Source organism: Osmia bicornis, chromosome 10 (assembly GCF_907164935.1).
Source record: "Osmia bicornis bicornis chromosome 10, iOsmBic2.1, whole genome shotgun sequence".
Classification (NCBI taxonomy): Eukaryota; Metazoa; Arthropoda; class Insecta; order Hymenoptera; family Megachilidae; genus Osmia; species Osmia bicornis.
The window spans coordinates 2,418,421-2,445,242 of NC_060225.1; the positions used below are offsets into that span (position 1 = coordinate 2,418,421).

General features: G+C 33.1%; 1 protein-coding gene across 1 annotated transcript in view; it reads left to right on the top strand.

Annotated features, from left to right (window-relative positions):
- LOC114879492 (filamin-A) overlaps nt 1-26,822 on the top strand; it is a 101,112-nt gene that overhangs the window by 16,314 nt on the left and 57,976 nt on the right. The window contains 14 exon segments of the mRNA XM_029194455.2: nt 7,244-7,593; nt 8,122-8,249; nt 8,519-8,533; nt 10,882-11,020; nt 11,625-11,909; nt 11,982-12,298; nt 12,366-12,792; nt 12,991-13,206; nt 13,973-14,360; nt 14,965-15,534; nt 17,397-17,741; nt 18,388-18,992; nt 19,221-19,519; nt 22,195-22,333. Of these exon segments, the coding sequence (XP_029050288.2) occupies nt 7,244-7,593; nt 8,122-8,249; nt 8,519-8,533; nt 10,882-11,020; nt 11,625-11,909; nt 11,982-12,298; nt 12,366-12,792; nt 12,991-13,206; nt 13,973-14,360; nt 14,965-15,534; nt 17,397-17,741; nt 18,388-18,992; nt 19,221-19,519; nt 22,195-22,333 (4,223 nt within the window).

Here is a 26,822-nt window from a genome sequence, read left to right on the forward strand (position 1 = left end):
TTTTCTTCCACTTTGAATAAAAGTAATATATAAATATAAATTATAGAGTAAAAATAATTAGGCATCGTATATCTTATTACAGATAATTAGAAATAAAGAAATATTAAATCTGGTGTACGAATTAATTCTGTGTCTTTTCTATTTTTTTAATTGCAAATTAATCTTTAAAAATTAATAGTGACTTCAATTATTCAAGTAATCATTATTGTTATGTTATTATATTCTCGCGTCACTTTTCAAATGTAGGAATAATTAAAAAAAAAAACTGTAAAATTTAAAAAATGAAAATAATGTGAAATACAAAATTAAACTTGAAATGTGGCTCTCTCCATGGTCCGCCGTCCAAGGATTATGAAGGCGTAATATTAAAGGCTCTTAATTATTTGTACGCCTAATACATTGATTGAAATTAATTTGAAAGTGGTAAACAGTGTTAAATTAGTAAACACATTGAAACAAACAATTTAATTAGAAAACTGTGTCACTCCTGAGGCCAAAAAGAAATAGAGTACTTTGTCTCACGATAAGCAAATGTATTTTAAACCGAGAACGAAATGTACTGATAAGCTATAAAAATGATAAAAATATTATCATTTTTCTTAAATATATTTCTTAAATTATAATTCAGGAACTTGCATCAGTGTCATTTCAATAAATCAACACGTCAAGTAGGAGACTATTTTTTCAATCTTGTAACGAATTATTATAATAAGCATTAACGCGTGTTCTTAAAAGAAAGTTATCTTATCAGAAGAATAATGAGAATGGCATGCAAGCTGAAACCGAAGATGACGTCCCACTTCATACCTGAACAAATTTGACCTTCACCTGATACCTCTATCTGCTTTCCCTTTCTTTCTTCGCGATTCATGCAAACTTTTATGTAAATTAAATATTCACAGTTTAAAATAAAAATAAAAATAATTTAATTTCAAGTACTAGGACATAGGGTGCTTTTATGTCATTCTGGGTTCTAATGTACCTGTCTCTATACCGGAGACGTGTAACATGACATATGTTAACATAAGTAACATAAGATCTTCATTGTTTTATAGTATGACCAATGTAATCTCTTTTGAAACAAGAACCTATTGTATACGGAATATCGTCGTCGCGTTATAATTCAGACTACCAGTGACATAAATTTTCATTTTAATAAGCGAACTACTACAGTAGGTTTCAGAAATATACCAACCCCTCGGTATTTAAATTATGACTATCATCGGGTATCGAATAAGTAATAAAGAAGAAATTATAATAAATTCCTACATGTAGACGTATACAATAATGGGAAAGGGTGAATTAAATTATAACATTTGAGAGGCATATTTTTTTTTACAATTGTTTCTGGTCATATTTAGTGATGAAAAGAAATTTAATTTAGAGGAAATCGATGAAAAAAAATCATCGTATATCTTATTACACATAATTATAAATAATTATAAATAAAGAAACATTGCATTAGGTGTACGAATTAATTCTGTCTTTTTTATTTTTTAATCGTAGATATATTTTTAAAAATTATTGGTGACCTCAATTATTCAAGTAAAAAATAAAATAAAATTCTGATTGGCATGATTTGAAATTTAAGGGGTTCATTTTTTTTTTTGTGATGGTATACTTTTGAAACGTACTGTATCAGTTTACAGATGTTACTGTCGAATGAAATCTCAAGTAAGAAGATGAGATTGTTGAAAATACTTCAGATGAGTTGTTACGCGGACAGTTTCCCGCTTGCTATTTTGTTACGCAGAGACAATGTCGCGCTATAAATATCTACACCAAGTCATGTTCGTCTAAATTTGTCTGTTAAAATGCATTTATTCAACGATTCGATTTCACTAGTATGTCGGTGTCTTCGAGTTTTGACTTGGCAACGAATTTTCGAATAATCGAGATGATGATATTCTGAATGACTCATCGTTGATGACGAAATGAACGATTAATGTAATCTGTAAATATAATAATCACGAGAGTGTTGATTGTATGTAACGAATGTTATAAATACACATTACAATATTGCAAGTAACATTATGGTTCTCTATAGAATTTATATTTAAAAAAGAGAAAGAAGAAAATTGAGAATGAAAATTACTTATTTACTTATGAAAATTATTTATTTTATTTTTAAATAAGTAATCTTCTGATCATTTTTAAATATTTAAGTAATATATAAAAATTGCTTAAAGAAACGAATTATTTTCAAATGATTTATTTGAATCATTTGGATATTTTAAATAATAATCCAAAGTAAATTATTCATTCTTAATTTTGTATAAGAAAAATTCCAGTTAATTTTGAAAGAAAAAAAAAACACGTGGAAGATTGTTTAACATAATAGCACAGGTGATCTGGTTTTGAATTGTAACAGTAATTCATTTTCATATTTTGATAACTTTTTTCCCAGAACAAAGAAAAGTTGATTCACTTGGATGTTGTCAGCGTTATTTCTTGACTCTTCTATCATTATGCAGTTATTTCTTACAGGAAAAGCTAGAAATACGTTCGCACTTCCATACCTTCTGCTGAATGACTTTTTAGAAGTGTATAGTTTAATGAAATTATAATACAACCTAATTTTCCTTTTAAATTGAACGTAATACAAAGGAACATTGAAATAGAAGGAAGATAACAGGAATTTTAATGGGTCACTGAAAATAATCTGTTATAAATAGACCGTGAATGTTTATACAAATGCATAGTTGTCATATTTGTCTTATGATATCAACTTCAATTACAGTAATTTATGAATCATGAATTATGAATCATGGTGCTATTCTATTCATCTGTCTATCTATCTATACATATTTATATAATACGAAAGCCGTTCTTTTTTTTAAATCACTTCTACTAGGATATTCAAGGTAGAAAAATAGGACCCATCCCCAAATGAGTACACCACAGTAGCAGGATGGAATTTTTAATTTGGTGCCCTTGCTCCTTTGTACGGATCCGCAAAGTCGGAAAAATGCACGCATTAATCTCTAAGTAAACTTATTAAAAATGTTGCAAAATTTTCGAAATCCGACATTTGAGTATACTAGTTATAATTGTTCTAAGATTAATTCATAGTAACTGTACATTGTACAGTCGCGATCAAAAGAGACTTCCTTAGGGAAAATAGCGATATAAAAAAAGTAGGAATGTTCAAAATACAATAGTAATATTAAAAGTAATTTAGAAAAGAAAGTACAAAATTAAATTAAATTAAATTGGGGCTTTCTCCAGGGTTCGCCGTCCAAAGGATAAACATTAATATTTATTTAATCTCCAGCGTCCTTGATTGGCGACAGTGTCGGAAACCTGCAAGAATTAATGACTCTCTTGTAAATATAAACCTGATGTTGTCTACGGTTCGTCATTTGAACAATAGACTGGCAGCCTGCTCCACAAACGGCGAGAAGTTTCAAGTCTTTGTCGAAGTTCTGAGCAGCTTGGACTAAGGATGGCCTTCCTTCCTAAAATCCTCTTATGGAACATCCGATCTTTTAAACAAAATCGAAATGAACTGTTACTCCTCGTCGCCAGGGAGCAGGCAGAAGTCGTTCTCCTCGTTGGTATCCCTGACTTTGAGATCGTTAGGCACGACAGGGACTCCAAAGGGGGTGGTGTCGCAATCCTAGTTCACCGCGCGTTGTTGCATAAAACTATCACCCATAAACTCGCTATTCCAGTCGAGCATTGCTTTATCAAACTCCAATCACCTGCGGTTTATATCGGGATAGTGTACGCTTCGCCCAGGGTCAAATTGACATCTACCATTCTGGACATGTTAACCAATATGGGCTCTCCCTTCGTGATTGGAGGTGACTTTAACGTCAAGCACCCACTGTGGAATAACCACCTGACAAACCCCAGTGGCAAAACGCCCTACAAACACTTTTCAAATTCCGCATACGACATCATCCATCCAAAAGATTTCACCTGTCATCGGTCAACACCTCCTTCAACTGCACTGCCCTTAAACTGGGTCCTTCTGACCACGTCCCTGTCATCCTCTCGCCCGTCTCGTCCCAAACCGGTGTTGATCTTGATCGCCCTATCGATTGGGATTTGTACAAACAAGGAACGAACAACTTCTCCCTGAAGACAGAATTCATGTCCAGCTATGACGTTGATGAAACTATTAAGGGCATCACTGCCCTTATGCATTCCTCTGTTCGCTCAGCCACCACTAAAATAAACACTGTTTCTACCCGTCACGGGTTTCTCATAAATGATAGTTATTTGACCGCCCTCATCCAAAGAAGGCGTAAAATTAGAAAAATAGCCCAACGCCGTGGCATACCGCACTATCGTGAGGCTATCAAAGACCTCTCCGCCGGTATTAGGAGACAAATCTCCTACCTAAGAAATAAAAAGTAGGTAGACAGGCTTGGCGCTTTTCGCAAAACTGACCCGACATTTTGGCAAACATATTCGGCGTTGTCCAAAAAATAGGACAGATACAAACTGCCGGTGCTCCACGACAGTGGCACTGACGTTTGCTCCGCAGAGGGCAAATCTGAGTTACTAGCTGAACAGTTTGAGTCTGTTTTTAGGGAGGCGTACTCCCTTGAGTCGTCGCATCAGGCTGAAATTGAAAATTTCATTTCCGCATTCAATAAAACCTCTTTTCCCTGTTCTGATGCATTATGCTCCAATTTATCTCCTCGTTCTATTCATAAGATCATCCTGAGACTCGGTAATCGAAAGGCGCCGGGAGACGACCGAATAAGCACACCAATGCTTAAGCACATGTCCAAAAAACTGCTTTGCCAAATTTTCCACATTTTCCGTTACTGCCTGCGCACCTCTTATTTCCCAGAACCGTGAAAGCTAGCTCGAGTATCCGCTATTCACAAACCCGGCAAGCCTAAAAACCTGGCATCCAGCTACCGACCGATAAGCCTTCTTCCCATATTGGGTAAAGTCCTTGAATCTGTCATTTACGACTATATTGGTAAATTCTTAAGGAACAACGACATACTTATACCGCAGCAATTTGGCTTTCGGCGTGAGCATTCCACGCTGCATCAAATTACACGCATTAGTTTCAATACTAAGGGAGTAACGGCAATGGCTCTTTTGGACCTGCAAAAGCCCTTCGACTCCGTCTGGCATGACGCATTGATTTTTAAGCTGCATGCTCTTGGTTTTAGGTACGAATTTCTAAAATTAATAAAATCGTATTTGTCTTGCCGATCTTTCTATGTTCGTGCCGATGGGGCTGCATCTTGCACTCGACCGGTGCTAGCGAGTGTACCACAGGGTTCTATTCTCGGCCCTGTCTTGTTTAACTTATTCATAAATGACATACCTACACTTATTTCATGCATGCTTGCCTTGTTCGCGGACGACACTGCGCTCCTCACCACGTCACCCGGCCGTGGGTAGCCTGCGATCGCTTGCAGAGGTACCTAAATCTGGTCCTCGACTTTTTTGAGCGTTGGAAATTAGCTATTAACGCCAGCAAAACAGAAGCCATCTTTTTTACACGACAGCGCAATTGTAAATGGACACGCAGTCCAATTGTCAAAGACCGTTACGTACCTCGGAGTCGTGCTAGACTCCAGATTAACTAGGGCTGCGGCCGTCGACGATCGCATCGCCAAAATGCATAAGGCTTTTTCCGCCCTTAGACCGTATCTATTTCACGGTTCAAACTTGTACGAGAATATTCGCTTGACCATGTATTGCATGTGTATCCGACCGGTCCTCACATATGGTTTGCTGACCGACTGGGACTGCCTCTCATCCGCGCACCGGCGGAGAGTCCAGACGGCTCAAAACAAGATCCTAAAGACAGTCCTGAATCTACCACGTAGATTCCCGACTGTCGCGTTGCATCAACGCGCCAAGATACCACCCGTGAAGGTCTTTGTTGAAAAGCTGATTACCAATTTCAAGTGTAACGATCATGAAAATCCGCTTGTTCGCCGGTTGGCCCATGTAAACATACACACGATTCCCTATCGCATCAAATATACATTTGTACTTCATTCCAAGTTTGATCAATGCCTGGTCTGACCCCGATCTTTTTCTCTTCCTGGGCATGGGATCGCATTACGGGTGCCCGCCGCGGCTTTGGTTTTCCTTTTTTGTACCAACCATTTCACTACCCAGTGAACCTTTTTCTGTACCCAGCCTCACCCTGCTAGATGGTTCCTCCTTTTGCTTTCCTTAAAAACAGCTCACGTTGTTGATGGTTTTTTGAAAATTTTCCGTCAAGAAAACCACATTTTACTCTAAAATAGAGTCCCTTACCCCAAGAAGTTAACGGCACATTATTATCATGACTGCCGGTAAGCTGGCCCCAGCTAGCAAGCACGGTCCACTGTGGGGAGGCGCGCTCACGGAATATGAATGTAGTCATAGGGTGCTTCCAGCTTGTGCTATCAACGAGCCCCCCCCCCCCCCCAAGTCATCGTCAAAAAAAATCTGTTTATTTGAATTCTCTCAAATAAATGTATACACATCATTATTGCATTAAAAATTATTTAAATATGTTTAAATGATAATTAAAATGAAAATCATACAAAATTAATAATCATAAATTTATATTAAAGACTAACTATTTTCCACTACTATTTATTCGAGAATTTAGTTTTTATGTACTCTACTAGGGTCAACTTTGACCCCCTCAAAATTAAAGTTATGGTTTCTCTATTCAAAACTAGGCAACGGAATATGTCGAAGGGCTCACAGTGAAAAACAGGCGTATGCCACTTATGCATAAATTAACATTTTTTTTTTCTTGCACCATTAATCGATTTCACCCTTGTAATACATATATTGTGTATTCCACTGTTTCGTATTTGAATAGCTAAACAGTGACGTGTGCCGCTTTTCCACTGAGCTCTGCAATTCTTGAATGAAAGAAACACTTTGACAAATATGTAAAAATAGAAATCATAAAATATTGTTACTTATAATATTAACCCTTAAAAAGCGGAACCTGGGTCAATCGAGATCCAAATTTACAAACTATGTACAGTGATACTAACCTAAAGTTAAATGTATAATTTTTAAAGAAACAGTGTAAAATTTAGAAAAATTAATTGGATTTATACTAATTAATTGGAACCATTTTGGAGCTCTCTCCGTGGTCCGCTGTCCGAGGGTTAAAAATCAATTATTACATTTCTAAATCATGGTAGTTACGCTCCCCGTGCGAACGCCAACTTCTCGCCAAAATAAAAAAAAAAATAAATAAAAAAAATAAATAAATCATGGTAGTTACGGGTTAATTATTATTTTACAGATTCATCGGACATTGTAGACTGCAAATTAAAGTTGATCCTTGGACTAATATGGACACTGATTCTCCACTACTCTATCTCGATGCCCATGTGGGACGGAGAGGAAAGCAACGAATACGACAAACATGCATCGCCAAAACAAAGACTGATGCATTGGATCAAGTCGAAACTTCCGGATCTGCAGATTAACAACTTCACTACCGATTGGAACGATGGACGCGCTGTCGGCGCCCTAGTAGATGCTGTTGCACCAGGACTCTGCCCAGACTGGCAAGATTGGAACCCAAAGGATGCCATACAGAATGCTTCTGAAGCGATGGGACTCGCTGATGATTGGCTCAATATACCACAGGTTTCTATAGTTTTTTTTTATACTTATTTTTGCAGTTTAATCCTAGAAAGACTAAGGAGGGGACTTGTTGAGCCCACCAGTTAGAAAATATTAAAAATGTATTTATTATTTTTCTTATCTGAAAAATGTCCAATAAATTATTTATTTGTGCATATGCTTTCAAGATTAGTACTTAAGAAGTGATTTTGGTTCAGTTTAGATATTATTAAAAAAAGAAAGCATTAGAAAATAATTGTTAACTTATGATTAGTAAAGTGGGGTTTATTAGTACTATCTCTGATTATGATCTTTTTTGAGGTGGAAACTTAGGATTCTAGAATTTTATAATTTTAGAATATTAAGATTTTGGAATTCTGAAGTCTTAGAATTTTAGAAATAGGAGGGAGAAACATTTTAAATGTTTTAAGAGCTCAAACCCACCCTGTCCTCTGAGAAATCCCCCATGATTGCAAAGGAATGACTAAAAAGAAAAAATCCGTTTACTAATGAAAAATCAATAAACATGTGGTGGTTTTGATTTTCTTATAGCTCATCAAACCAGAGGAAATTGTAAATCCAAATATAGATGAAATGTCAATGATGACGTACCTCTCTCAGTATCCTAACGCGAAATTAAAGTCAGGAGCACCGCTTCGACCACGTACCAATCGAAATAGGTAAGCAATTAACTTTTTCTTTTTGACATCATTTATAGCAATCGAGGTCGAGGGTAGCCTCTCTGAGCAACAAAATTTGTTCTCTTATCTCAATAAACATTACGTTTCGATTCCCTTTGGGATTCTCTTCAAAAGAGTTAATTAAGCAGCTGCTTCAATTCAGGAGCATACCGTGTTAAGAAATAAATATACCACCTTTTTAATTCTACTAGCAAAGTTTTGAAAAATTCAACGCATATTAATGAATTTCTTTTATTTCTCGGTTGCAGCACCCCGCTACCGCGGTAAGTTGCGCAAAAATCATACCGTGTTACTTATTATAATACTTGTGCAGAGTTCGCTATTATTTAATTTTCAGCTATTCAATATACAACAGACAAATGTATTTCTGTTGCCACGTTTCGCTTTAACCAATTGCGCAAGTAATCCGAAAGTTATAATTTTTTGATTAAGTAATTGGTGTGCGAGAAAGCTGCGACATAAACTGCATGGCAAATAGTTATTGTTATCAATAAGAGATGGGATTCAAGTATTCTAGAATTCTAGATTGATTGAAATCCTTTATAAGTACTTTGTGAAACGTAAGAAGTACTTTCAAGTATAATCAAACTTTAATTAATCCTGCTGTCCCCTTTCACGTCTATATGATTTACGATGAAAACTATATTTCTGTGTGTACACTGAGTTGCATTGAACTTGTCGCAGTGAAGTTGGCTACAACTTCGCTAACGCATTCACGCAGCGTTGGTGAGCCGATTTGTAGCCAACTTCACTGCGACAACTTCGATGGGACTGAGTGTACACTCGCGATCAAATTAGACTTCCCTAGGGGAAATAGTGATATTGAGAAAGTTGAAATTTTCAGAATACGGTATTATATCTATTTGACAAATGAGTGGCTTCTATTCAAATAATTTCCTTCTATTTTTAATTTTTATTCAAAGATTATTCATTACTCGCGACTGGTGTGTTAATTCATTAATGTGCTCAAGTCTGGTTAGGAGTAAGTGTAGAAGAAGCCACCCACCACTAGTCTTTAGTCTTGGTAGAACCCTGGGAGAGCCTAGGGAGAACCTCTTGTTCTTCCATGTAAAGAGCATAGACAAATAAAACAAGTGGTGAGATACTTCTAGCCCTACACTTCTTTTTAACTAAGGGAAGTCTTACTTGCTCCAAGTGTACATTCTTCAGCTCCACAAGTATTTGGTTTGAGGCTTGAAATGCTTCAAACGAAGCATCACCTCTTATAGAGAATTGTAATCATAACCTAAAACAATACAGGCTGTTTCGTTATATTGCCACGCGAGCGATTTGATCTTCACACAGATTTTCAAGCATGCCAGTGCTACTATTCCATTATTGTAGTCTACGAAAATGATACAATTTTATCTCCCTTTTCCTCTTCAACTGAAAGTTTGGAATCTTGAGAAATTTTCCGTCCCTACAATCCTGTCCGCGGCAATATAACGGGAGTGTACCGTATATTAAACTTGATCCCATCCCTATAATCAGTACAACTGTAACTTCAAATTTTAGCTTATTAATATTTCCGCGTTAAAATTAATATTATAAAAAAGTTGAGTTAGCAATTTCTGGTATAAATACGAAATGAAATGAAAATTGTGGCTCTCTCGATGGTCCGCCGCGCCGGCCGAGGATTAAATGAAACGAACGCGATAATAAAGTAAACGAGACAATGGAATGGAGAACAACGATGCTGCAGTTCAAATATTCTAAATATAAGAATGTTTATTTTACTACCACATTTGACCTTAAATGACCTTTAATGATAGCTTACGGAAGTGGTCCGAGTAACAGCTGTTACACAGAAGATAAAAGATACAACATTCTATTTAAAAACCGTATAGCTGACCTTACAGTCTCTGTTAAGTCACCACCCACATAAAAACTTGTCTGCATCATGTTATGCCATTCTCCATATCGAAGTTTTTTTTTTATAGAACACCTCTTCCTTATTATGGCAAAACAATAGAAATATTTTTGGTAAACAAATTTATTATTCCACTTTCAGGAAGGACAGACGAACCTGCATTTTTAGAATTTCTTTTCAGAAAAACTTGTTAACCTTTTTAATGCTACGATTACCGGCGTTCGATGCATATTGATTTTTAAATTGAAAATAAAATAAAAAATAAATACCTATAAAGAATGATACATAAAGCAGTACACAGGGAATTCCCATACCATAGGAACAAGTTGTAGCTTTAAAGCGGTAAAAGATAGAGAAAAATTAAGTGCCGTCGAACGGAATGTGACGTAACCTATGTGACGGTACCGGAAGTGCAGGCGTTTCGAAGATTTCAAAGTCATTTTCAGTTTTTTAAATGGAATTGTGTACTTTGGTATCCATCGATCGAAGCATTTTTTAATTCCCTACAAAAAAGTATTAGTACTGAGGTCAAAAATTGATTAGTTCAAAAGATATCTTAAGGAGAGACTACTAGGCTTTACCTGTCTCTGCCTAAGATAATTTTTGAATTAATAAATTTTCGACCCAAGCACTTATAGGTTGATGATATGTTATTAGTACATGTGTTTTTCAATAATGAATAATGTAGTATCTAAATATAGTATAATTTCTGTTTTTAATCATATGCAATTTCTGTCGTAGAGTACGCGTTTATGGACCTGGTATTGAACCAAGTGGTCCAGTTGTTGGAGCACCAGCTAATTTCACCGTTGAAACATTTTCTGCTGGCAAAGGAAATGTCGACGTCACTGTGGAGGACCCAGATGGAAATAAAATACCTGTAAGAATAGTACATCCCAAGTGTGATATATTAGATAAAGTCACATAGTTATTAGAACAGTATCTTGAAAATTAATTTTCTAACCAAAGTATTAAAAAAATTTTATCCTAAATAAAATAAAATTTTGGAATATAAAAAATATTTCTTTAATGTAACAGAAAGTAGTAGAAAGGTACATTGGATTATTATATTCATCATACTTATGTCATACATAGATGTGAAACATGTATACTTATCTGCAATGAGGTTGACCACTGCACAGGAAACCATTATTTATAGATATTAACTTCTAGCATTAATTAAAGAGCAGGATATGTATAATGCAATAGTTATTTTTATATCACTGTGTGATTTCATCGAATTCTCTGATACTGTTTCTTAATAATTCAGAATGAATATTTATAAATACATATAAATTTTTAATACAAAAAAGAAATAAATTATTCTATAAAGAAAAAACAATATAAAATATATTTTTCTATTATATATATAAAAGTTACAATTTAAAAAATAGAAAATGATAAAAACATTTATTTTAAAATTTTTTAAACAGTTTGATTATTCAATAAAATATCAAATATGTATCATATGATATATGTTAAAGGTGGATGTTCATTTCAACAAGGACAAGAATCTCACTCATTCTGTATCCTATACCCCAAGGAAAGAAGGACCTCATAAAATAAAAATACTATTTGCTGGTAGAGAAATTCCAAAGAGCCCTTATGTGGTTAATGTAGAAGTACAGGCTGGTGATCCTGGCAAAGTGACAGCAAGTGGTCCAGGATTGCAACCAGAAGGTGTCATAGTTAATAAACCTACCTTCTTTGAAATAAATACAAAAGATGCTGGACGTGGTATACCAGAAGTGATCATATTGGACCCTCAAGTAAAACATCGTTACTCAAACCCAAAATGTCTAAATAATTCTATCTTAAATATTGTAAATTCTGATTTACAGGGTACAAAGACAACTGTGCCAGTGAAATTACGTCAAACATTACCAGATGTATGGAGATGTGACTACACTTCCCCAGTAACTGGTTTACACTCAGTGAACATATTCTTTGCTGGTAAATTAATTCCTGGAAGTCCTTGTGGTGTTAATGTGGGTCTTGCATCAGATGCAAAGAAATGTAGAGCTTATGGTCGTGGGCTCTTACCTAATGGAGTTCGAGTTCAAGATGACGCGGATTTCGTCATCGTCACCAAAGGCGCAGGTGAAGATGTACCTGGAGTGAAAGTAATTGGCCCTGGAGGAGTAAACTGTCCTGTGAAGTAAGTTAAAAATATTCTTCCCATTTATTCTATTTTACAATAATTAATGCAACACGTGTGCTTTCAGTATGACAAAAATTGATGACAAAACGTATGAGTGCCATTATACACCAGTAAAAGAGGGACGACACGTGGTTATGATAACTTATGGTGGACAAGAAATTCATAAATCACCTTTTGAAGTGAACGTTGGTCCTTATAAAGAATCAGCTATAAGAGCTTTTGGTCCTGGCCTCCATAGTGGTGTTGTTGATTACCCAGCAAAGTTTACTGTGGATACTAATGGGGAAACTGGAGGTCTTGGATTTTCCATCGAAGGTCCTTCAAAAGCGAAAATTGCTTGCCATGATAATGGTGATGGAACAGCGGATGTATCTTATTTACCAACTGCACCTGGTCGTTATGCTGTTCATATACTTTGCGATAATGAGGACATTCCGAAATCACCGTACGTTGCGAATATTGTACCGAAAGCCGACTTTGACCCTAACAAGGTTTGTTCTTCACTGTATTATTTAATAGCAGAATCTGAAGGAGTACTATTACTTTTGCCATTTCTTATTGATAACATTATACGGGATATAAGAGCTTAGCGTTTAAGATACCTTCTCTTAAATACTTAATCTTTTTTTTCCAAGAATAAATGAACTTTTTATAAGAGTAAGGAAAATTCATTATAAGGAATTTATTAGGTTGAAGTGTACGGTCCTGGAGTTCAAGCAAAATCTATTCCTAGTGGAAAACCAACAATTTTCACAGTAGATGTAAAGAAAGCTGGTCAAGCACCTTTGGAAGTTGCTATTCAGGATGCTTTGGGAAGAGACGTCCCAGTTCAGCTGGATGATAAACATGATGGTACAGTGCAGTGTAGTTATACTCCAACCTCTGGATCGCAACATGTCATCATGGTAAATCAGCATAAATTATTATTAATATTATTACTGTTATTATCTTGTATTTCTTCTCTTGTTGTGAAGCATCAGATGTCTACTATGCAGGCTAGAATTAAGCATATAAGGGTTTGCTATTAGGTTGTATTATATCTAATAGTTCATTTTGGAACAGAAACGTAATTTAATGACATAAAAGTAGATATCACAAAATAGCACTTATATCATGTCAGTTTGATCCAAGTCAATGTTATATTTATTTTTAATTAATGGAAGCGTTATCTTTGTACTGTCCTTAAAAGTAAGCAGATAAAATTAGGAACACGCTTTCTTTTCAATAAAATGCATGTTTTTACATTTCTATTTTGTACTCCTTTTAGAAAACAATAATTATAGTCTTTATCACTAAGGTTTCAAGGTAATTATTCAAATTTTGTTGGGTTAAAATATTGATTAGTTTTTGGACAATTCTTCTACATGTATTGTGCTGTTGTCATGTACGTACTATGACGTCAGTATTATTGTAACCGATAGTTTTGTCTACAATAATAATAAATCTTATGTTGGTTATTTTCAAATATAACAGATAGTTTGTATTGGTAAATACGGAATGTTAATAGTACATTATTATTGTAGAATTTTTCATAGATCTCTTCTTTTCATAGCTTTAAACGAGCCATGTCAAATTCATATTAATGATTTAGAAAGCAAGAACAAACTAAAATAATTCAATCTTTAGATTATATTAGACATTAGTACACTCAATCATCATTGATGGTTTTAGGTAAATTACGGTGGTGTAGCTACAAAAGAGTCTCCTTATAGGATGAAAGTAGAAGCACCATTAAATCCAGCTATGGTACAAGCCTTTGGACCTGGTCTCGAGAAGGGTGTCAAGTCTAATACTCCAACACATTTTAACATCGACTGTCGTGAAGCTGGTCCAGGTGATCTTCATGTCACCATGTTAAATCCTGAAGGAAGAGAAGTTCTGTTTTCAATAACGGATAACGAAGATGGTATATACACCGTTGATTACGTGGCACCTCAACCAGGGAATTACTTAGTACACTTAAATTATGGAGGACTGAAAGTACCCCATAGTCCATACAAGATCACCGTTGAACCACATGTAGATGTCTCGAAGATTAAAGTTGATGGTCTTGCACGAAGTAAGTACAAAATTGTTTCCGTTTACAATTTAACAATTATTAGAAGGAGCATTATTATACTATAATATGTTCCCTATAGTAAGAGAATAATTGCAATTATTATAAACAATAGGAAATTATGGCAATAATTGCAGTAATAGAGATATTTTATAGCAGTAGGAAATTTTAATAATTACAGATCAAATCGGATTCTGTCATTATTATATTTTTATTTATTTTCATATATTTATTATTATAAAGCTTCTTATATAGTTTCATATACTGATTATTATAAACCTTAAAATCAGTTGACTTCACCACCATCACTTTGTGCAATTTCATTTTAAAATAAGCCATATATCATTAACAACATTCCATTTTGATATATTAGTAAGATATTGTAGTCCACCTTGAAGAGTACCTAAACAAAACGTTCAACAAAACTAACAAAATAAGAACTGTGATAACTTCTTTTTAAATTATCTACACGTAATCTAAAACATGATACAACAAGAATAAAAGGTTCTCAAATTTTAACAATGAATGCATCATATAAATACTGCAAGCGAGTGGAGAGAATAAAACGAAAGATTAAAAATTAGAAAATGCTTGAATGGTGTCGTAGCGGCCCCGGTGAACAGTTTGCAGCAGTTTCGCGTGATAACCCAGGATGCGGGGAAGGCAGCGGACTTTCAGGTGGTAATTACATCTCCATCAGGCAATCGTGTGAAAGCCCACGTGGTACCGACGCACGATGGTTACTTGGTGAACTTTACACCCACGGAGCTGGGCGAATATTTATTGGCAATTAGTTTCGGCGGAGAACCGATATCGAATCAACCTTACTGTTTAACTTGCGTGCATGGCTCTGATCCTGGAAAGGTTCGAGCATCCGGGCCAGGTTTGTCCCATGGAATAGTGAACAAACCAGCCGAGTTTGTGATCGATACTCGTGGAGCTGGACAAGGTGGTCTCGGCGTCACCGTCGAAGGTCCTTGCGAAGCTGCCATTAACTGTCGAGATAATGGCGACGGTACTTGTTCAGTTGCCTATCTGCCAACGGAAGTTGGCGATTACGGCATCAATATCACGTTTAACGAGCAACATATTCCTGGCTCACCTTTTCAGGCTATCGTTGTTAAGAATACTGACGTGTCTAAGATCAAAGTCACTGGGAACGGCATTCAACCGAACGGTACCGTGTATTCTGTTGTTCTTAGGTGTTGCTTTCATTTTGATTTTTTTTGGTTTTGAGTGTTTTTTTCACTTTCTCTATTTTTATTGTCATGTTAAATATCGCGACGTGGGATATTTGTTTAAAAAATAATGGTCATTGTGAAGATATAACCTCGAACTGACCTTCATTTCTGTAGCTTTCTTTCTTCCCTGAAATATAATGATTTCACCTTCGAGAATTTTTTTTGTATTTTTAAAAATGACAGTATAATTAAGGGTAGTATAAAAAATCCAGACAGGACATCGTCAGAGATATTGGTTGCTATACACAAATATCTCACAATGCGTCGCTAGTAAACGGTGTGAAACGTATTTCGAATAATCTTAATTATTGAGTTGTTGAGAAAAAAGATTGAGCAAATTAATGAAGAAAATTTGTTTAATATTTGGAAATAGGAAAGCTGTTTTTTTTGCATGATACTGCTTACTCTCATGAATCATAAAGAGTACAACAGAAGTACTGAATAACACAAAATTTAAAAAATAAACGTATATAGATACCCAAGCATTTTTCTTGGAAGGAATAAGTAAGCTATTTACTGTAGTCATAAAAGACAACATTGTTTTCTAATTAGTTTAATAATAAGTTGAATTCATCAGGAATTTTCGACTCATTTCATACGTACCTATTTAGAAGTTATTAATGATAAATATTAATGACACTGAGTTGTATTGAAGCACAACCAACAACTTTACATATAAATGTACATTTTTAATCGTCTACTGTAAGAATGTGCATGTGCAGAAATTTTAATTTCTTATCACAAATATTGTTATCATTTCAGCTTTATTTACTTTTGTAATTATTTATTTGAACTTTGATTGTTTTTAGCTGAATGAAAAATTGTAAGTTTGAATAGTAACAAACAGTAATAAACGCATTGTTTGTTGTGTGGTGTTTGCTACTAATTTAATTGATAGTGTCATGTTTTATTAGAATACAAGTATCATATTTTATTTTTTATGCACCTCTATAGGTTTTTTTTTATTATTTAACTATAGAAGAAATGTATTTCTTGCATTTTAGGAAATTATCTTTTGTGTATTCTAAGCAATAGATATCTGTATTGCATTCTATAATGTAACAAATTATTAAAATATTCTTATATTAGAATAGTATTCACAATAGGATAGAGAGATGTTCCAGTTATTAGACTAAAAGTTGGAATAAAATTGTATTTTAAAAATTATTTTGATATTTTTTAAATCTATGAATCAATTTCTTCTCTGTATTACAAAAGCTGCTGTTGTTTCAAATATACACTGTGGAACTGACTTTGAATATATTATAATTACAAAGCAGAGAATTATATAAAAGCTGCTTGAAGTATGGTATTATAATAAAGAAATAAAAAAATAAAATGGTGAATTGAAAAATGAGAGCAATTCAAAATATCAAAAAGAATAAAGATTTTAGGTATTATACATCAAGAGTATGTACACAATTAATTATAAGGGATAATCTCATTCATAAGATTTCTTATTAGTTAATTCCTTGAACATTATAGTTACAATGTTTAGTCTAATAATTTGATCATTTATAATAGTATTTATGATAGTAAATGAAATTAAAGCAAATACATAGGCAATGCATATTAAGCATAAATAGCACACAATAATTTCCATAATAGCACATTTTATTTTAAATGCAATACTATAGACTAATTTTGCTAAATCATACAGTTTTTTATATGACTGTAATTGTAAATTGTGTTCAGCAATTTAAAATGATTTTAACGTGAGAGAGAATTCAAGTAAATTAAAAAATTTTTAATTATCTAAATATCATAAGTGTTAATCATTTAATTTTATACATTCCAGGTCTATGTGTCGACCAGTCAACAGAATTTACAATAGACACTCGAGAAATCGGAAAGACAGAAAACGACGTTAATAAAGTTTCGTGTACAATTAATAATCCCAGTGGTGCTACAACCGACAAGATCATTATCCCTCAAGGAAATGGTACCTATTTAGTTAGGTACATACCGTTTGAAGAGGGTCGACATTCAGTAGACATACTTTACGACAATATTCCTATACCTGGATCCCCATTCACAGTGAATGTGCAACGTACATCTGATCCTAGTAAATGCAAAGCATATGGACCAGGTTTACAGAAGGGACGAGTAAACAAAATTAACACATTCACCATTGAAACTAAAGGTGGGTAATTGAATCATCCTATTAATTATATTCATTGTAATGTTACTTAACCCAGATGCCTATGGTCACCTTTATATATAAATGAACTCTAAGTGAAAGTGACTATAGCCACTTTTAGTAATGAAAATGTTAAGTTAAGTCTTCCCAAGTAGACGAAATTAAATCCCAAAACCCATGACGTATTTCTCTTTCCAACACTGTTCCTTCAACTAAGACAATAAGAAGTCTTGGACCTTTTTTCTAAGCCTAGGAGAATGCTTACTATCTCAGCTGAAAGAATAGTGTTGAAAAGGAAGTGATCCATGAATTTTTGGACTTCATTTCCTCTACTTGGGAAGGCCTGACTTAACCCTTTCATTCCTAAAAATGACTATAGTTACTTAATGTGAAGGTGATTATTGTTACCCAATATCAAATGTTCATTGACGTACTAATGATGACTGTAGTTATCCAATGTCAAATATTTATTGACATATAAAGGTGGCTATAATCATCTAATGTCAAATGTTTATAAGCATATAAATATATACCTGTAGTATAAGTTCTAAAGGTGTACTGTATTATAGTCACTCATTAAAATTCCACATTAGTTAGAGGAAACGCTAACATTATTCTAACGCTGTTTAAATTATTTTTAAATATTTAGATGCTGGCAAAGGCGGTTTGAATTTATCTGTGGAAGGCAGTAACGAAGTAAAGGCGACTTGCAGAGACAATTACGACGGTTCCTGCACCGTGGAATATACTACAACTGAACCGGGTGATTACGAGTTTTCCATCAAATTCGCAGACCAACACATACCTGGATCTCCTTTCCGAATACCCATTGAAAAAGATACAGAAACAAGCAAGGTGACTGCATATGGTGCAGGATTAGAAGCTGTACGAGAGAATGTACCAGCCAAATTCATTGTAAATACATGGAGGTGTAATCCAGCACAGTTGGACATCACTTTAAAGACTGATAAGGGACAGGTTCAAAATCCAATAATCAAAGACCGTGGAGATGGTTTATACGAAGTCATTTATCAACCACCACCTGCTGGAAGTAATTTACAAGTTAAAGTTACTTATGATGGAGAAGATATACACGGAAGTCCTTTCAAACCGAAGGTTTTACCAACTGTCGAGCCAAATAAAGTTGTATTATCAGGTCCTGGAGTGGCGCCTGTTTGCACTGCTTCATTTCCAGTTGATTTTGTTGTGGATACTTCCAAAGCTGGCTATGGTGATCTTGAAGTTCAAGTTTTGGTAAGTAATAAAGACACAGTGCTGAGCAGTAGGTTTCTAGTTCGCATTAAGATTTGAATAATGGAAGAATAATTAGCTTCAGGATGTCTAGATTTTCGAGACTTCAATATTTGCTTACAACATTTGTTAACGTTAAAAGTCCTTCTGTATTCTAAATTAGTCCTTTTAGCAAAGTCTGTTAAAATGTAATCTTTCTCTTTCAATTCAAATAGATGATGTTTATTTCAGGGTCCAGATCAAATACCTCGCAGAGTTGAAATTCAAGACCTAGGAGATGGAAAATACAAGGCAACGTATTTACCTGATGATTGTGGCCGTTACAAGATCAATGTGAAATACGGAGGTAAAGAAGTATCTGGATGTCCAGTAAACGTCCAGAGTGTTTCCACTGGAAAAGCTGACCAATGCAAAATCAAAGAGGGCATTCAGCACACTCTTGCTCAGGGTGAAGAATATTGCATCACTGTAGATACTGAAAATGCGGGACGTGGTGCAGTTACCTGTCGTATACGCTCCACTTCTGGAAGGTAAGTAAATTAATCATTGAACAAATATTTCTTTCAACCTTGGAGTACACGCGTTAGAGTGCATTTTGAAAAAAATGCATTTAAAATTTTGAAAAAGGTAATTTAAAATTTTTTTACTCAATTACATAAACTAATCCATATTTCTATAATTATAAAAAAAATTCTTTTGACAGGATTTGAACTTGAAAGAAAAAAATTTTTAATCTATACTTACTGCTATAACACAGCCACTATACATATAGTGGAATGCTTCTCTACCTCAATATACCTGATTATGCATTTTTACAAATTTTATTTTCTTTCAAAATTGGGTGGGTATCTGCCCACGTTTAAATTACGTTTACGTTTATTGTAGATATAGATCTATCATTCCGCCAAACATTGAAACTAAGTAATCACATTTGAAGCTCTCTTTGTCAGTTAACTCATAGCTATTGTATCGTTAAGTCGTCTGAATAACACGTGATACGAATGTCTAGTTATTTAAAACAATCGTTCTCATGTCTGTTTACGAAATAAGGTTTTGGGAAGTTACTATACCATCACATGTTGGCAAATCGAGTATCAACAATTACGAAAGTGCAAATCTGGAAAAGGTTTAGATTATCTTCTGAGAAATGGCTATTCATGAAGAATCACTGTTAAAGTTAATTGCATCATTAAGAGGAAGTCAATCAGTGATGTTTGTAAAACTACTATAGATATAATGCCTAAGTTGGCTTCTGTGAATATTGCTATTGTTAGTAGTAGAATAATAACACATGGGTTAAATGATACATAATCAGTGAGAAAAACAAGATTAGCCTAATTGTTACTAACGTATTCAAAACCAGGAGATACAAAATTGATGAATACAGCCATTGTATAGGATATATTGAAAACGATGGATAATATACTATTCTATACTTATATAACAAATTATTTTCTGTATAAATACATATTATTTATTTATTATATAGTATTATTTCTTACATCATTTGCTTATTTATTGTTTCCTATAATTTATAATAGAATAGTATCATAAAATCTATGAATTATCAAAGCTAAAAGAAATTTCATTAGGTCTTTACTATTTCGAAAACTATAGTAAAGTAAATTTTACTTCTATTTTAACTTCAAATCATTGTTTTAAGTAATCTTTTCCTTATCGTCGTTAACTATCATCTTACACCTGTAGGTAGTTATGTACATTATACATACATATATAATTATACATGCTTATGATTTTTAATTGTTGATACTTATAAACCATCACTTCTAAAAATCTTTCTTATGTCATTAGAAATACATATGTACCTATATGCTTGTAATTGATTTTTATTTTTACAAGTATTTTATTGAAACATTATATTGTAGTGTTTATTTTTATTAAAGTTAAGTCGTGGAACATATTTTCATATCACAGTACTGGAAAATAATAGTCTAGTATGAGGTGTCTGAATATGTGATAGATTTTTTTTATATATATATATTGCTGTATTATAAAGAAACAGAAAGAACAGTAGCTTCTATAAATACAGGTGACATAGTGACGTATATTGAGAAGGCATCGTTAGGAAGCCGTATTAAGAGACTCAACATCAATAAATTCAACATTTAAAAATAAATATTGGGGTCGCGATGAAGTTTTTAAAATAACATAGGATATTCCACTTACACCAACGACATTTAACAAATAGCTGAAAAGTAAGAGGGGGAAAATAAAATAGAGTGCAGTTAAAAAAGAAAAAGTATAAAATCTATCTTTGATAAAAGTACATACACCTTTATGTGTTATACACTTCACCTTATTGTGTAGAATCATTTCAAATATTTTACACGCACACACATGGGTTAAATCATTTTAGGATATATTGTTACATCTGATAAAATTCTGGAATTGTAAATGATAAATTTTTAATGATTTCTTGTTTATAAGGAAAAGCCATTCAATTTGAGATTGCTGATTTTATTGAAATTATTAGAAAATGTAGTATATTTCTTCTTTTTAAAAAAGTACTTGTCATGTAGGGGTAGTTAATCAAAAGTGTTTGAGTTATTTGCTTTTTGAATTTTTTATAAAATAGAGAAATTTTTCATTTCATTAGCCATAAGGAAATAAGATATTTTTAGTTGCTAGGATTCAATTATTTTATTATATTAAATATTCAGTTGAATACAAAACTTACAAAAATATAGGGGAAAATTTGGACTATCTAAACGTATTTTAATTTAAATTGATAATTAATATTTTTGAAGTAGGTGTACCATCTGTAATATAGCTTTTGTTAGTAGCACACCAGTAACTGATTAATCAATAGCAAACTGATTGTGCAATTATATCAAACGTTAAGTTTGTAGCTTGGTACAAGAAGTGCTAGTGTAACTTGCAAAAATGAGTTAAACTCGGCATTGAGTTCGTAAACAATTGTATATTCTATATAAAAAAAATGATAATTAAAAATTTTATCTAGAAATTACTAATAACGACAGTTATATATGTCAGTGTTAACATTTTTTATAAAATACACTTGGATTAAAAAAAAGAAGTAGCATAAGCTTTAATTTTCTCTTTTTACATCAACTTCATAAATACTGACATTGATACTTTTTGCACCAAGCCACAAAAATATATGCTGTTGTTAGTTATACTTTTATTAGTGTTTTTAACAAATATGTTTCTCTAATGTTTTTAGTGAGGTCGTAGATATTGACATTGAAGATAATGGAGATGGCACAGTTAACATTTACTATACCGTCGCTGATGCTGGTGATTACACCCTCAGTATCAAGTTTGGTGGTCAACCGATACCAGAGGGATTTTATACATTCACGGTAAGTGATCATTACTTTTTATTACAATTTTATTCTTTCCTCTTAATTTTCATTAGAGAAAAGTGTAATACTAAAGTTGAATCCCAAGTACTATGGTAGGCCTCTCCCTCTTATTTTATTTAGAAAAGTACCTATTGTAAATTAGACAGTGAATGCTATACCTATTCCTGAATCATGATTTAGTGAAATAGTCATTGTTTATTTGACATTGAGCAGTAGTGAGTGATGCATTGATTTCTATTTTTGTGTTTTGTAAAATTCTTGAAATGTTTTAAATAGTTTGAAATTTTCAAATTTCAAGTTTTCTATTTACTCTCTTACATTGTTAGAGTATAATAGCAATTTTATGCAAAATATTATTTTTCTACTAACTGTTTTTTAATTATTTGAATTATTCAACATGTTGATTTTTAAATTGATCTTACTTTATAAAATCGTCAACATTGAACTAATATAGAGATATTCCATATTAAATCAATTATTTTTCTAACGTCTAATTGTAAATCAGGGATATTGTTTTAAATAAAATATGGTATAGCACAGGTAAAATTAGGTGGGATTTGAGTCATTGTTTTCCTGGTTTTTAATTATTAAAAAAAATACAGATCTTCAATTTTTACAAATTCTACCTTTTTACCTATTTTTATAGAAACATACTGTATGACTTTTTATCTTGATACTTGGTAATTGAATTGAATTTCTTATTTTATGAATTTGAGTGCATTTTTTTATTTCTTTTATTTTATTTTGAGTTTATCTTTTTTATTTTTCTTGACTTATGAATTTTTTAAATTAAATAAAAATACGACTACTTCACTTGAAATTTTATCTACAAAATAAGGCTTTTTTAGGATTATATCTTTGAAATTAATATCACAGTGAACTATTCTGCCCTAACATTTCAAAACGTTTACGGAAAATAATAAGATCATTAAAAAACAATGAAGACAAATAAACTTAACTATACCTCTAATTTTATGTAAAGGATGAAAAAAATACGGTAAAGATTCAATAAAAGCGAATAAGATCTTTACGATAAATGCGAAAAACTCATCCCCACCGCTGGAGAGTATACCTCTTGAGACAGAGTGTAACATGATCTGCGTTTAGATATTTAGTTAGATAGATCCAATATACCAATGCAACAATTTAACTTTGTTATTTTATATTTTTTTCTTATAAAACTTTTACCAGGATATTTCTGATATTTTTCTGATTAAAATGATACCAAACACGATATAATTTGGACTATACATATTCGGACACAGGGAAGGATAGCGAATAAAAAAGAAAGAGAAGTCGCGATCGCGACAATCGGCAGTCCCTCGTTCACTTGCTGTCCTTTTCTACGTTCGAAACGGTTGGCAAACTTCTAACAATGCAAATCGTTATCGATGTAAATCGTCGGCACTAATTTGCGAAATTAAAAAATTTATCTCCTGAAGGAAGAACGGTACACATACACGGTAACAAGGTACTGGACATTGTGTGCGTGTGGATCGTCTCAAGTAGTATAATGCATTATAATTCGACCGTCTTTTCTTGTCAAGTGGAAACTATCCATCAACGGCACGACGCATGAATGGATACGTTCCCAGTAAAGTGTTAAATACGGCAATGTATACATTGCTAAAATTAACTCGGCAATTTGTGAAACACAGTAGAGGAATTCGAGCAAAGTGAAGTGATGATGCGAAGTGAAATATTATTTTAGACATTGTAGAGTGTAGAGCATTCTAAAAGGAAAGCTGGTCTCTCTACTTGTGTTTTATCTATCTGAATTATTGGCGTAATCATTGGCGTAAGAAGATAGAGGTTAGGGTGGACCTAAAAATGGGCTCCCTAAAAATCTAGATGAGCCCCCTTTCAAAAATGTTGGTTTTCACCATTTAAAAATTTGAGATTCCAATATTTCAAAATTTCAGGTCTTTTACATTTCAGAATCCCAAAATTCAAAAATTTTAAAACATTAGAGTTCAAAAATTTCAGAATTTCAATACTTTAGGATTCCAAAATTTCAGATTTTTTATATTTCAGAATCCTAAAATTACAAAATTTAAATATTTAAAAACATTAGAATTCCAAAATTTCAGATTTCTTACATTTCAGAATCCTAAGATTACAAAATTTAAATATTTAAAAACATTAGAATTACAAAATTTCAGAATTTCAATACTTTAGGATTACAAAATTTCAGATTTCTTACATCTCAGAATCCTAAAATTCCAAAATTTAAATATTTAAAAACATTAGAATTACAAAATTTAAGATTTCTTACATTTCAGAATCCTAAGATTACAAAATTTAAATATTTAAAAACATTAGAATTACAAAATTTCAGAATTTCAATACTTTAGGATTACAAAATTTTAGATTTCTTACATCTCAGAATCTTAAAATTTCAAAATTCTGAAATTCTAAAATTTAAATATTCAAAAACATTACAGTTCCAAAATTTTAGATTTCTTACATTTCGGAATCCCAAAATTTCAAAATTCTGAAATTCTAAAATTTAAATATTTAAAAATATTACAAATTTCGGGCTAGAATCTAAAATTTCAGATTTTAAAATTTCAAAAATTGCAAAATTTCGAACGCACCTGACTCACTCTAAAAGAAGGTCCAAGTTACGCCAATGAACATAATACACATGGTTTGGAAATGAACCTATCACCTATCTTGTTCGTTATTAACTCTAGAAAGACTGAATCTCATACGTAAAGCTGCATACACATTTGTTACCGCGGCCTAGCCAGCAGGTCATGGTAACAAATGTGAACTGTCTTGTTACTGCATATCGTTACTTGTTACTTGGTTCGGCTGTTCCGTGCATTGTCGGAAGAATGACCCGCTCCAAAGAAAGTTACGAAATAAGCAACAGTGGAGAGTAACAGGTACAGGTACATACAGGGTGTTTCGTTTAAAACAAGCCACCTAAATATCCCCTCTACCTCTGAAAATACAAAAAGTGTTTCTGACGTAATCTAAATGGTTTCAAAAGACGAATCAGATGGAAGAATCGTTTTTTATAAATTGTAATTTTTTAATCGTTTTTTCTAGGTCACCCGTGTTTTTTACGTATGTACAATGAGTCCCATCGAAGTTGTCGCAGTGAAGTTGGCTACAAATCGGCTCACCAACGCTGCGTGAATGCGTCAGTGAATTTGTAGCCAACTTCACTGCGACAAGTTCAATGCAACTCAGTGTACACTCATTTTTTGTTGTTGTATGTTATAGCAAATATTATTGTGCATTCATCCATGTTTAATAGCACGACCTTGAAGTGACCGTGGACTCTAAAATTTAAACACGAGTGACCTTAAAAAAAAGGTTAAAAAATTACAATTTATAAAAAACGGTTCTTCCATCTCATTCGTTTTTTGAAACCATTTAGATTACGTCAGAAACATTTTTTGTATTTTCAGAGATAGAGAAGATATTTAGGTGGCCTGTTTTAAACGAAACACCCTGTATAATAAATATACAGCGTGAGTCAGATAAAGTGTTACAAATTATTATTTTGGAAACTATAGCAGCTACCGATTTAATTTTTTTTTTCAACTCCTTGCCATACTTTGACAAGTCTGACTCGTAATTGGTTCAAATTCATTTGAATTCCATAAGAGCACCGTCGCGTGAAGTAAACACGGGCGCGGCTATCTCGCACTCAATCGCAAGATATCATGTTTCAAGTCCCGACACTTTGTCTCTGCCGCTTCGGCTCCTTTCCTGACCATTCGGGCTCATCGCTTGGGTTGGGATTCTTCCGAGTTAAATGGTATGGCAAGGGGTTAATTAAATGGTACGAAGTATACAAGATTTTTCTAAAATAGCTACTATGGAGTAAGAATAAACCTATGTTGTCTTTTTTAAACAGAATGGTATACTAATTTCTTTTTATTTAAATAGCTTTTATCAAACTGGATAACATTTGCGTGAACCATTTCTTGATATTCTTCATAGTTAACGATTTATGGCAAAGGGAATATTGTAGGAGCGAATACGTGGAGACCTCGAAGGAAAATTAAAATAAACGTATTTTTTTATCTTAAAATTCATTTTATTAAATATTGAAAATAACAGCTATTTACTTGTAAATTTCATAATGTTATGACGTATATCAGACACTACTGTTGCATTTACTAACTGGGAAGTATTTTGTATTCGCGTTTTCATATCTTCTTTGATAGGTAATGAAGTTTTCATTACTTTATGCTTCAAATATCCTTACAAGAAAAAATCGATTGCAAAATGTTTGTAAGTCGGTACCTGCAATAATGTTGTCCGATACATGATATTATAAAAATCATAATATTAAAAAAAGAATTAATATCTAATGTTTAATATTTAATAAAATGAATTTTATCACAAAATACGTCTGTTTCATCCTCCTTGGACGCCTCCGCGTTTTCCCTCCTTAAATATTTCCTTCGTCATAAATCATTAACTATGAAGAATATCAAAAAATGGTTCGAGTAAATGTTATTCA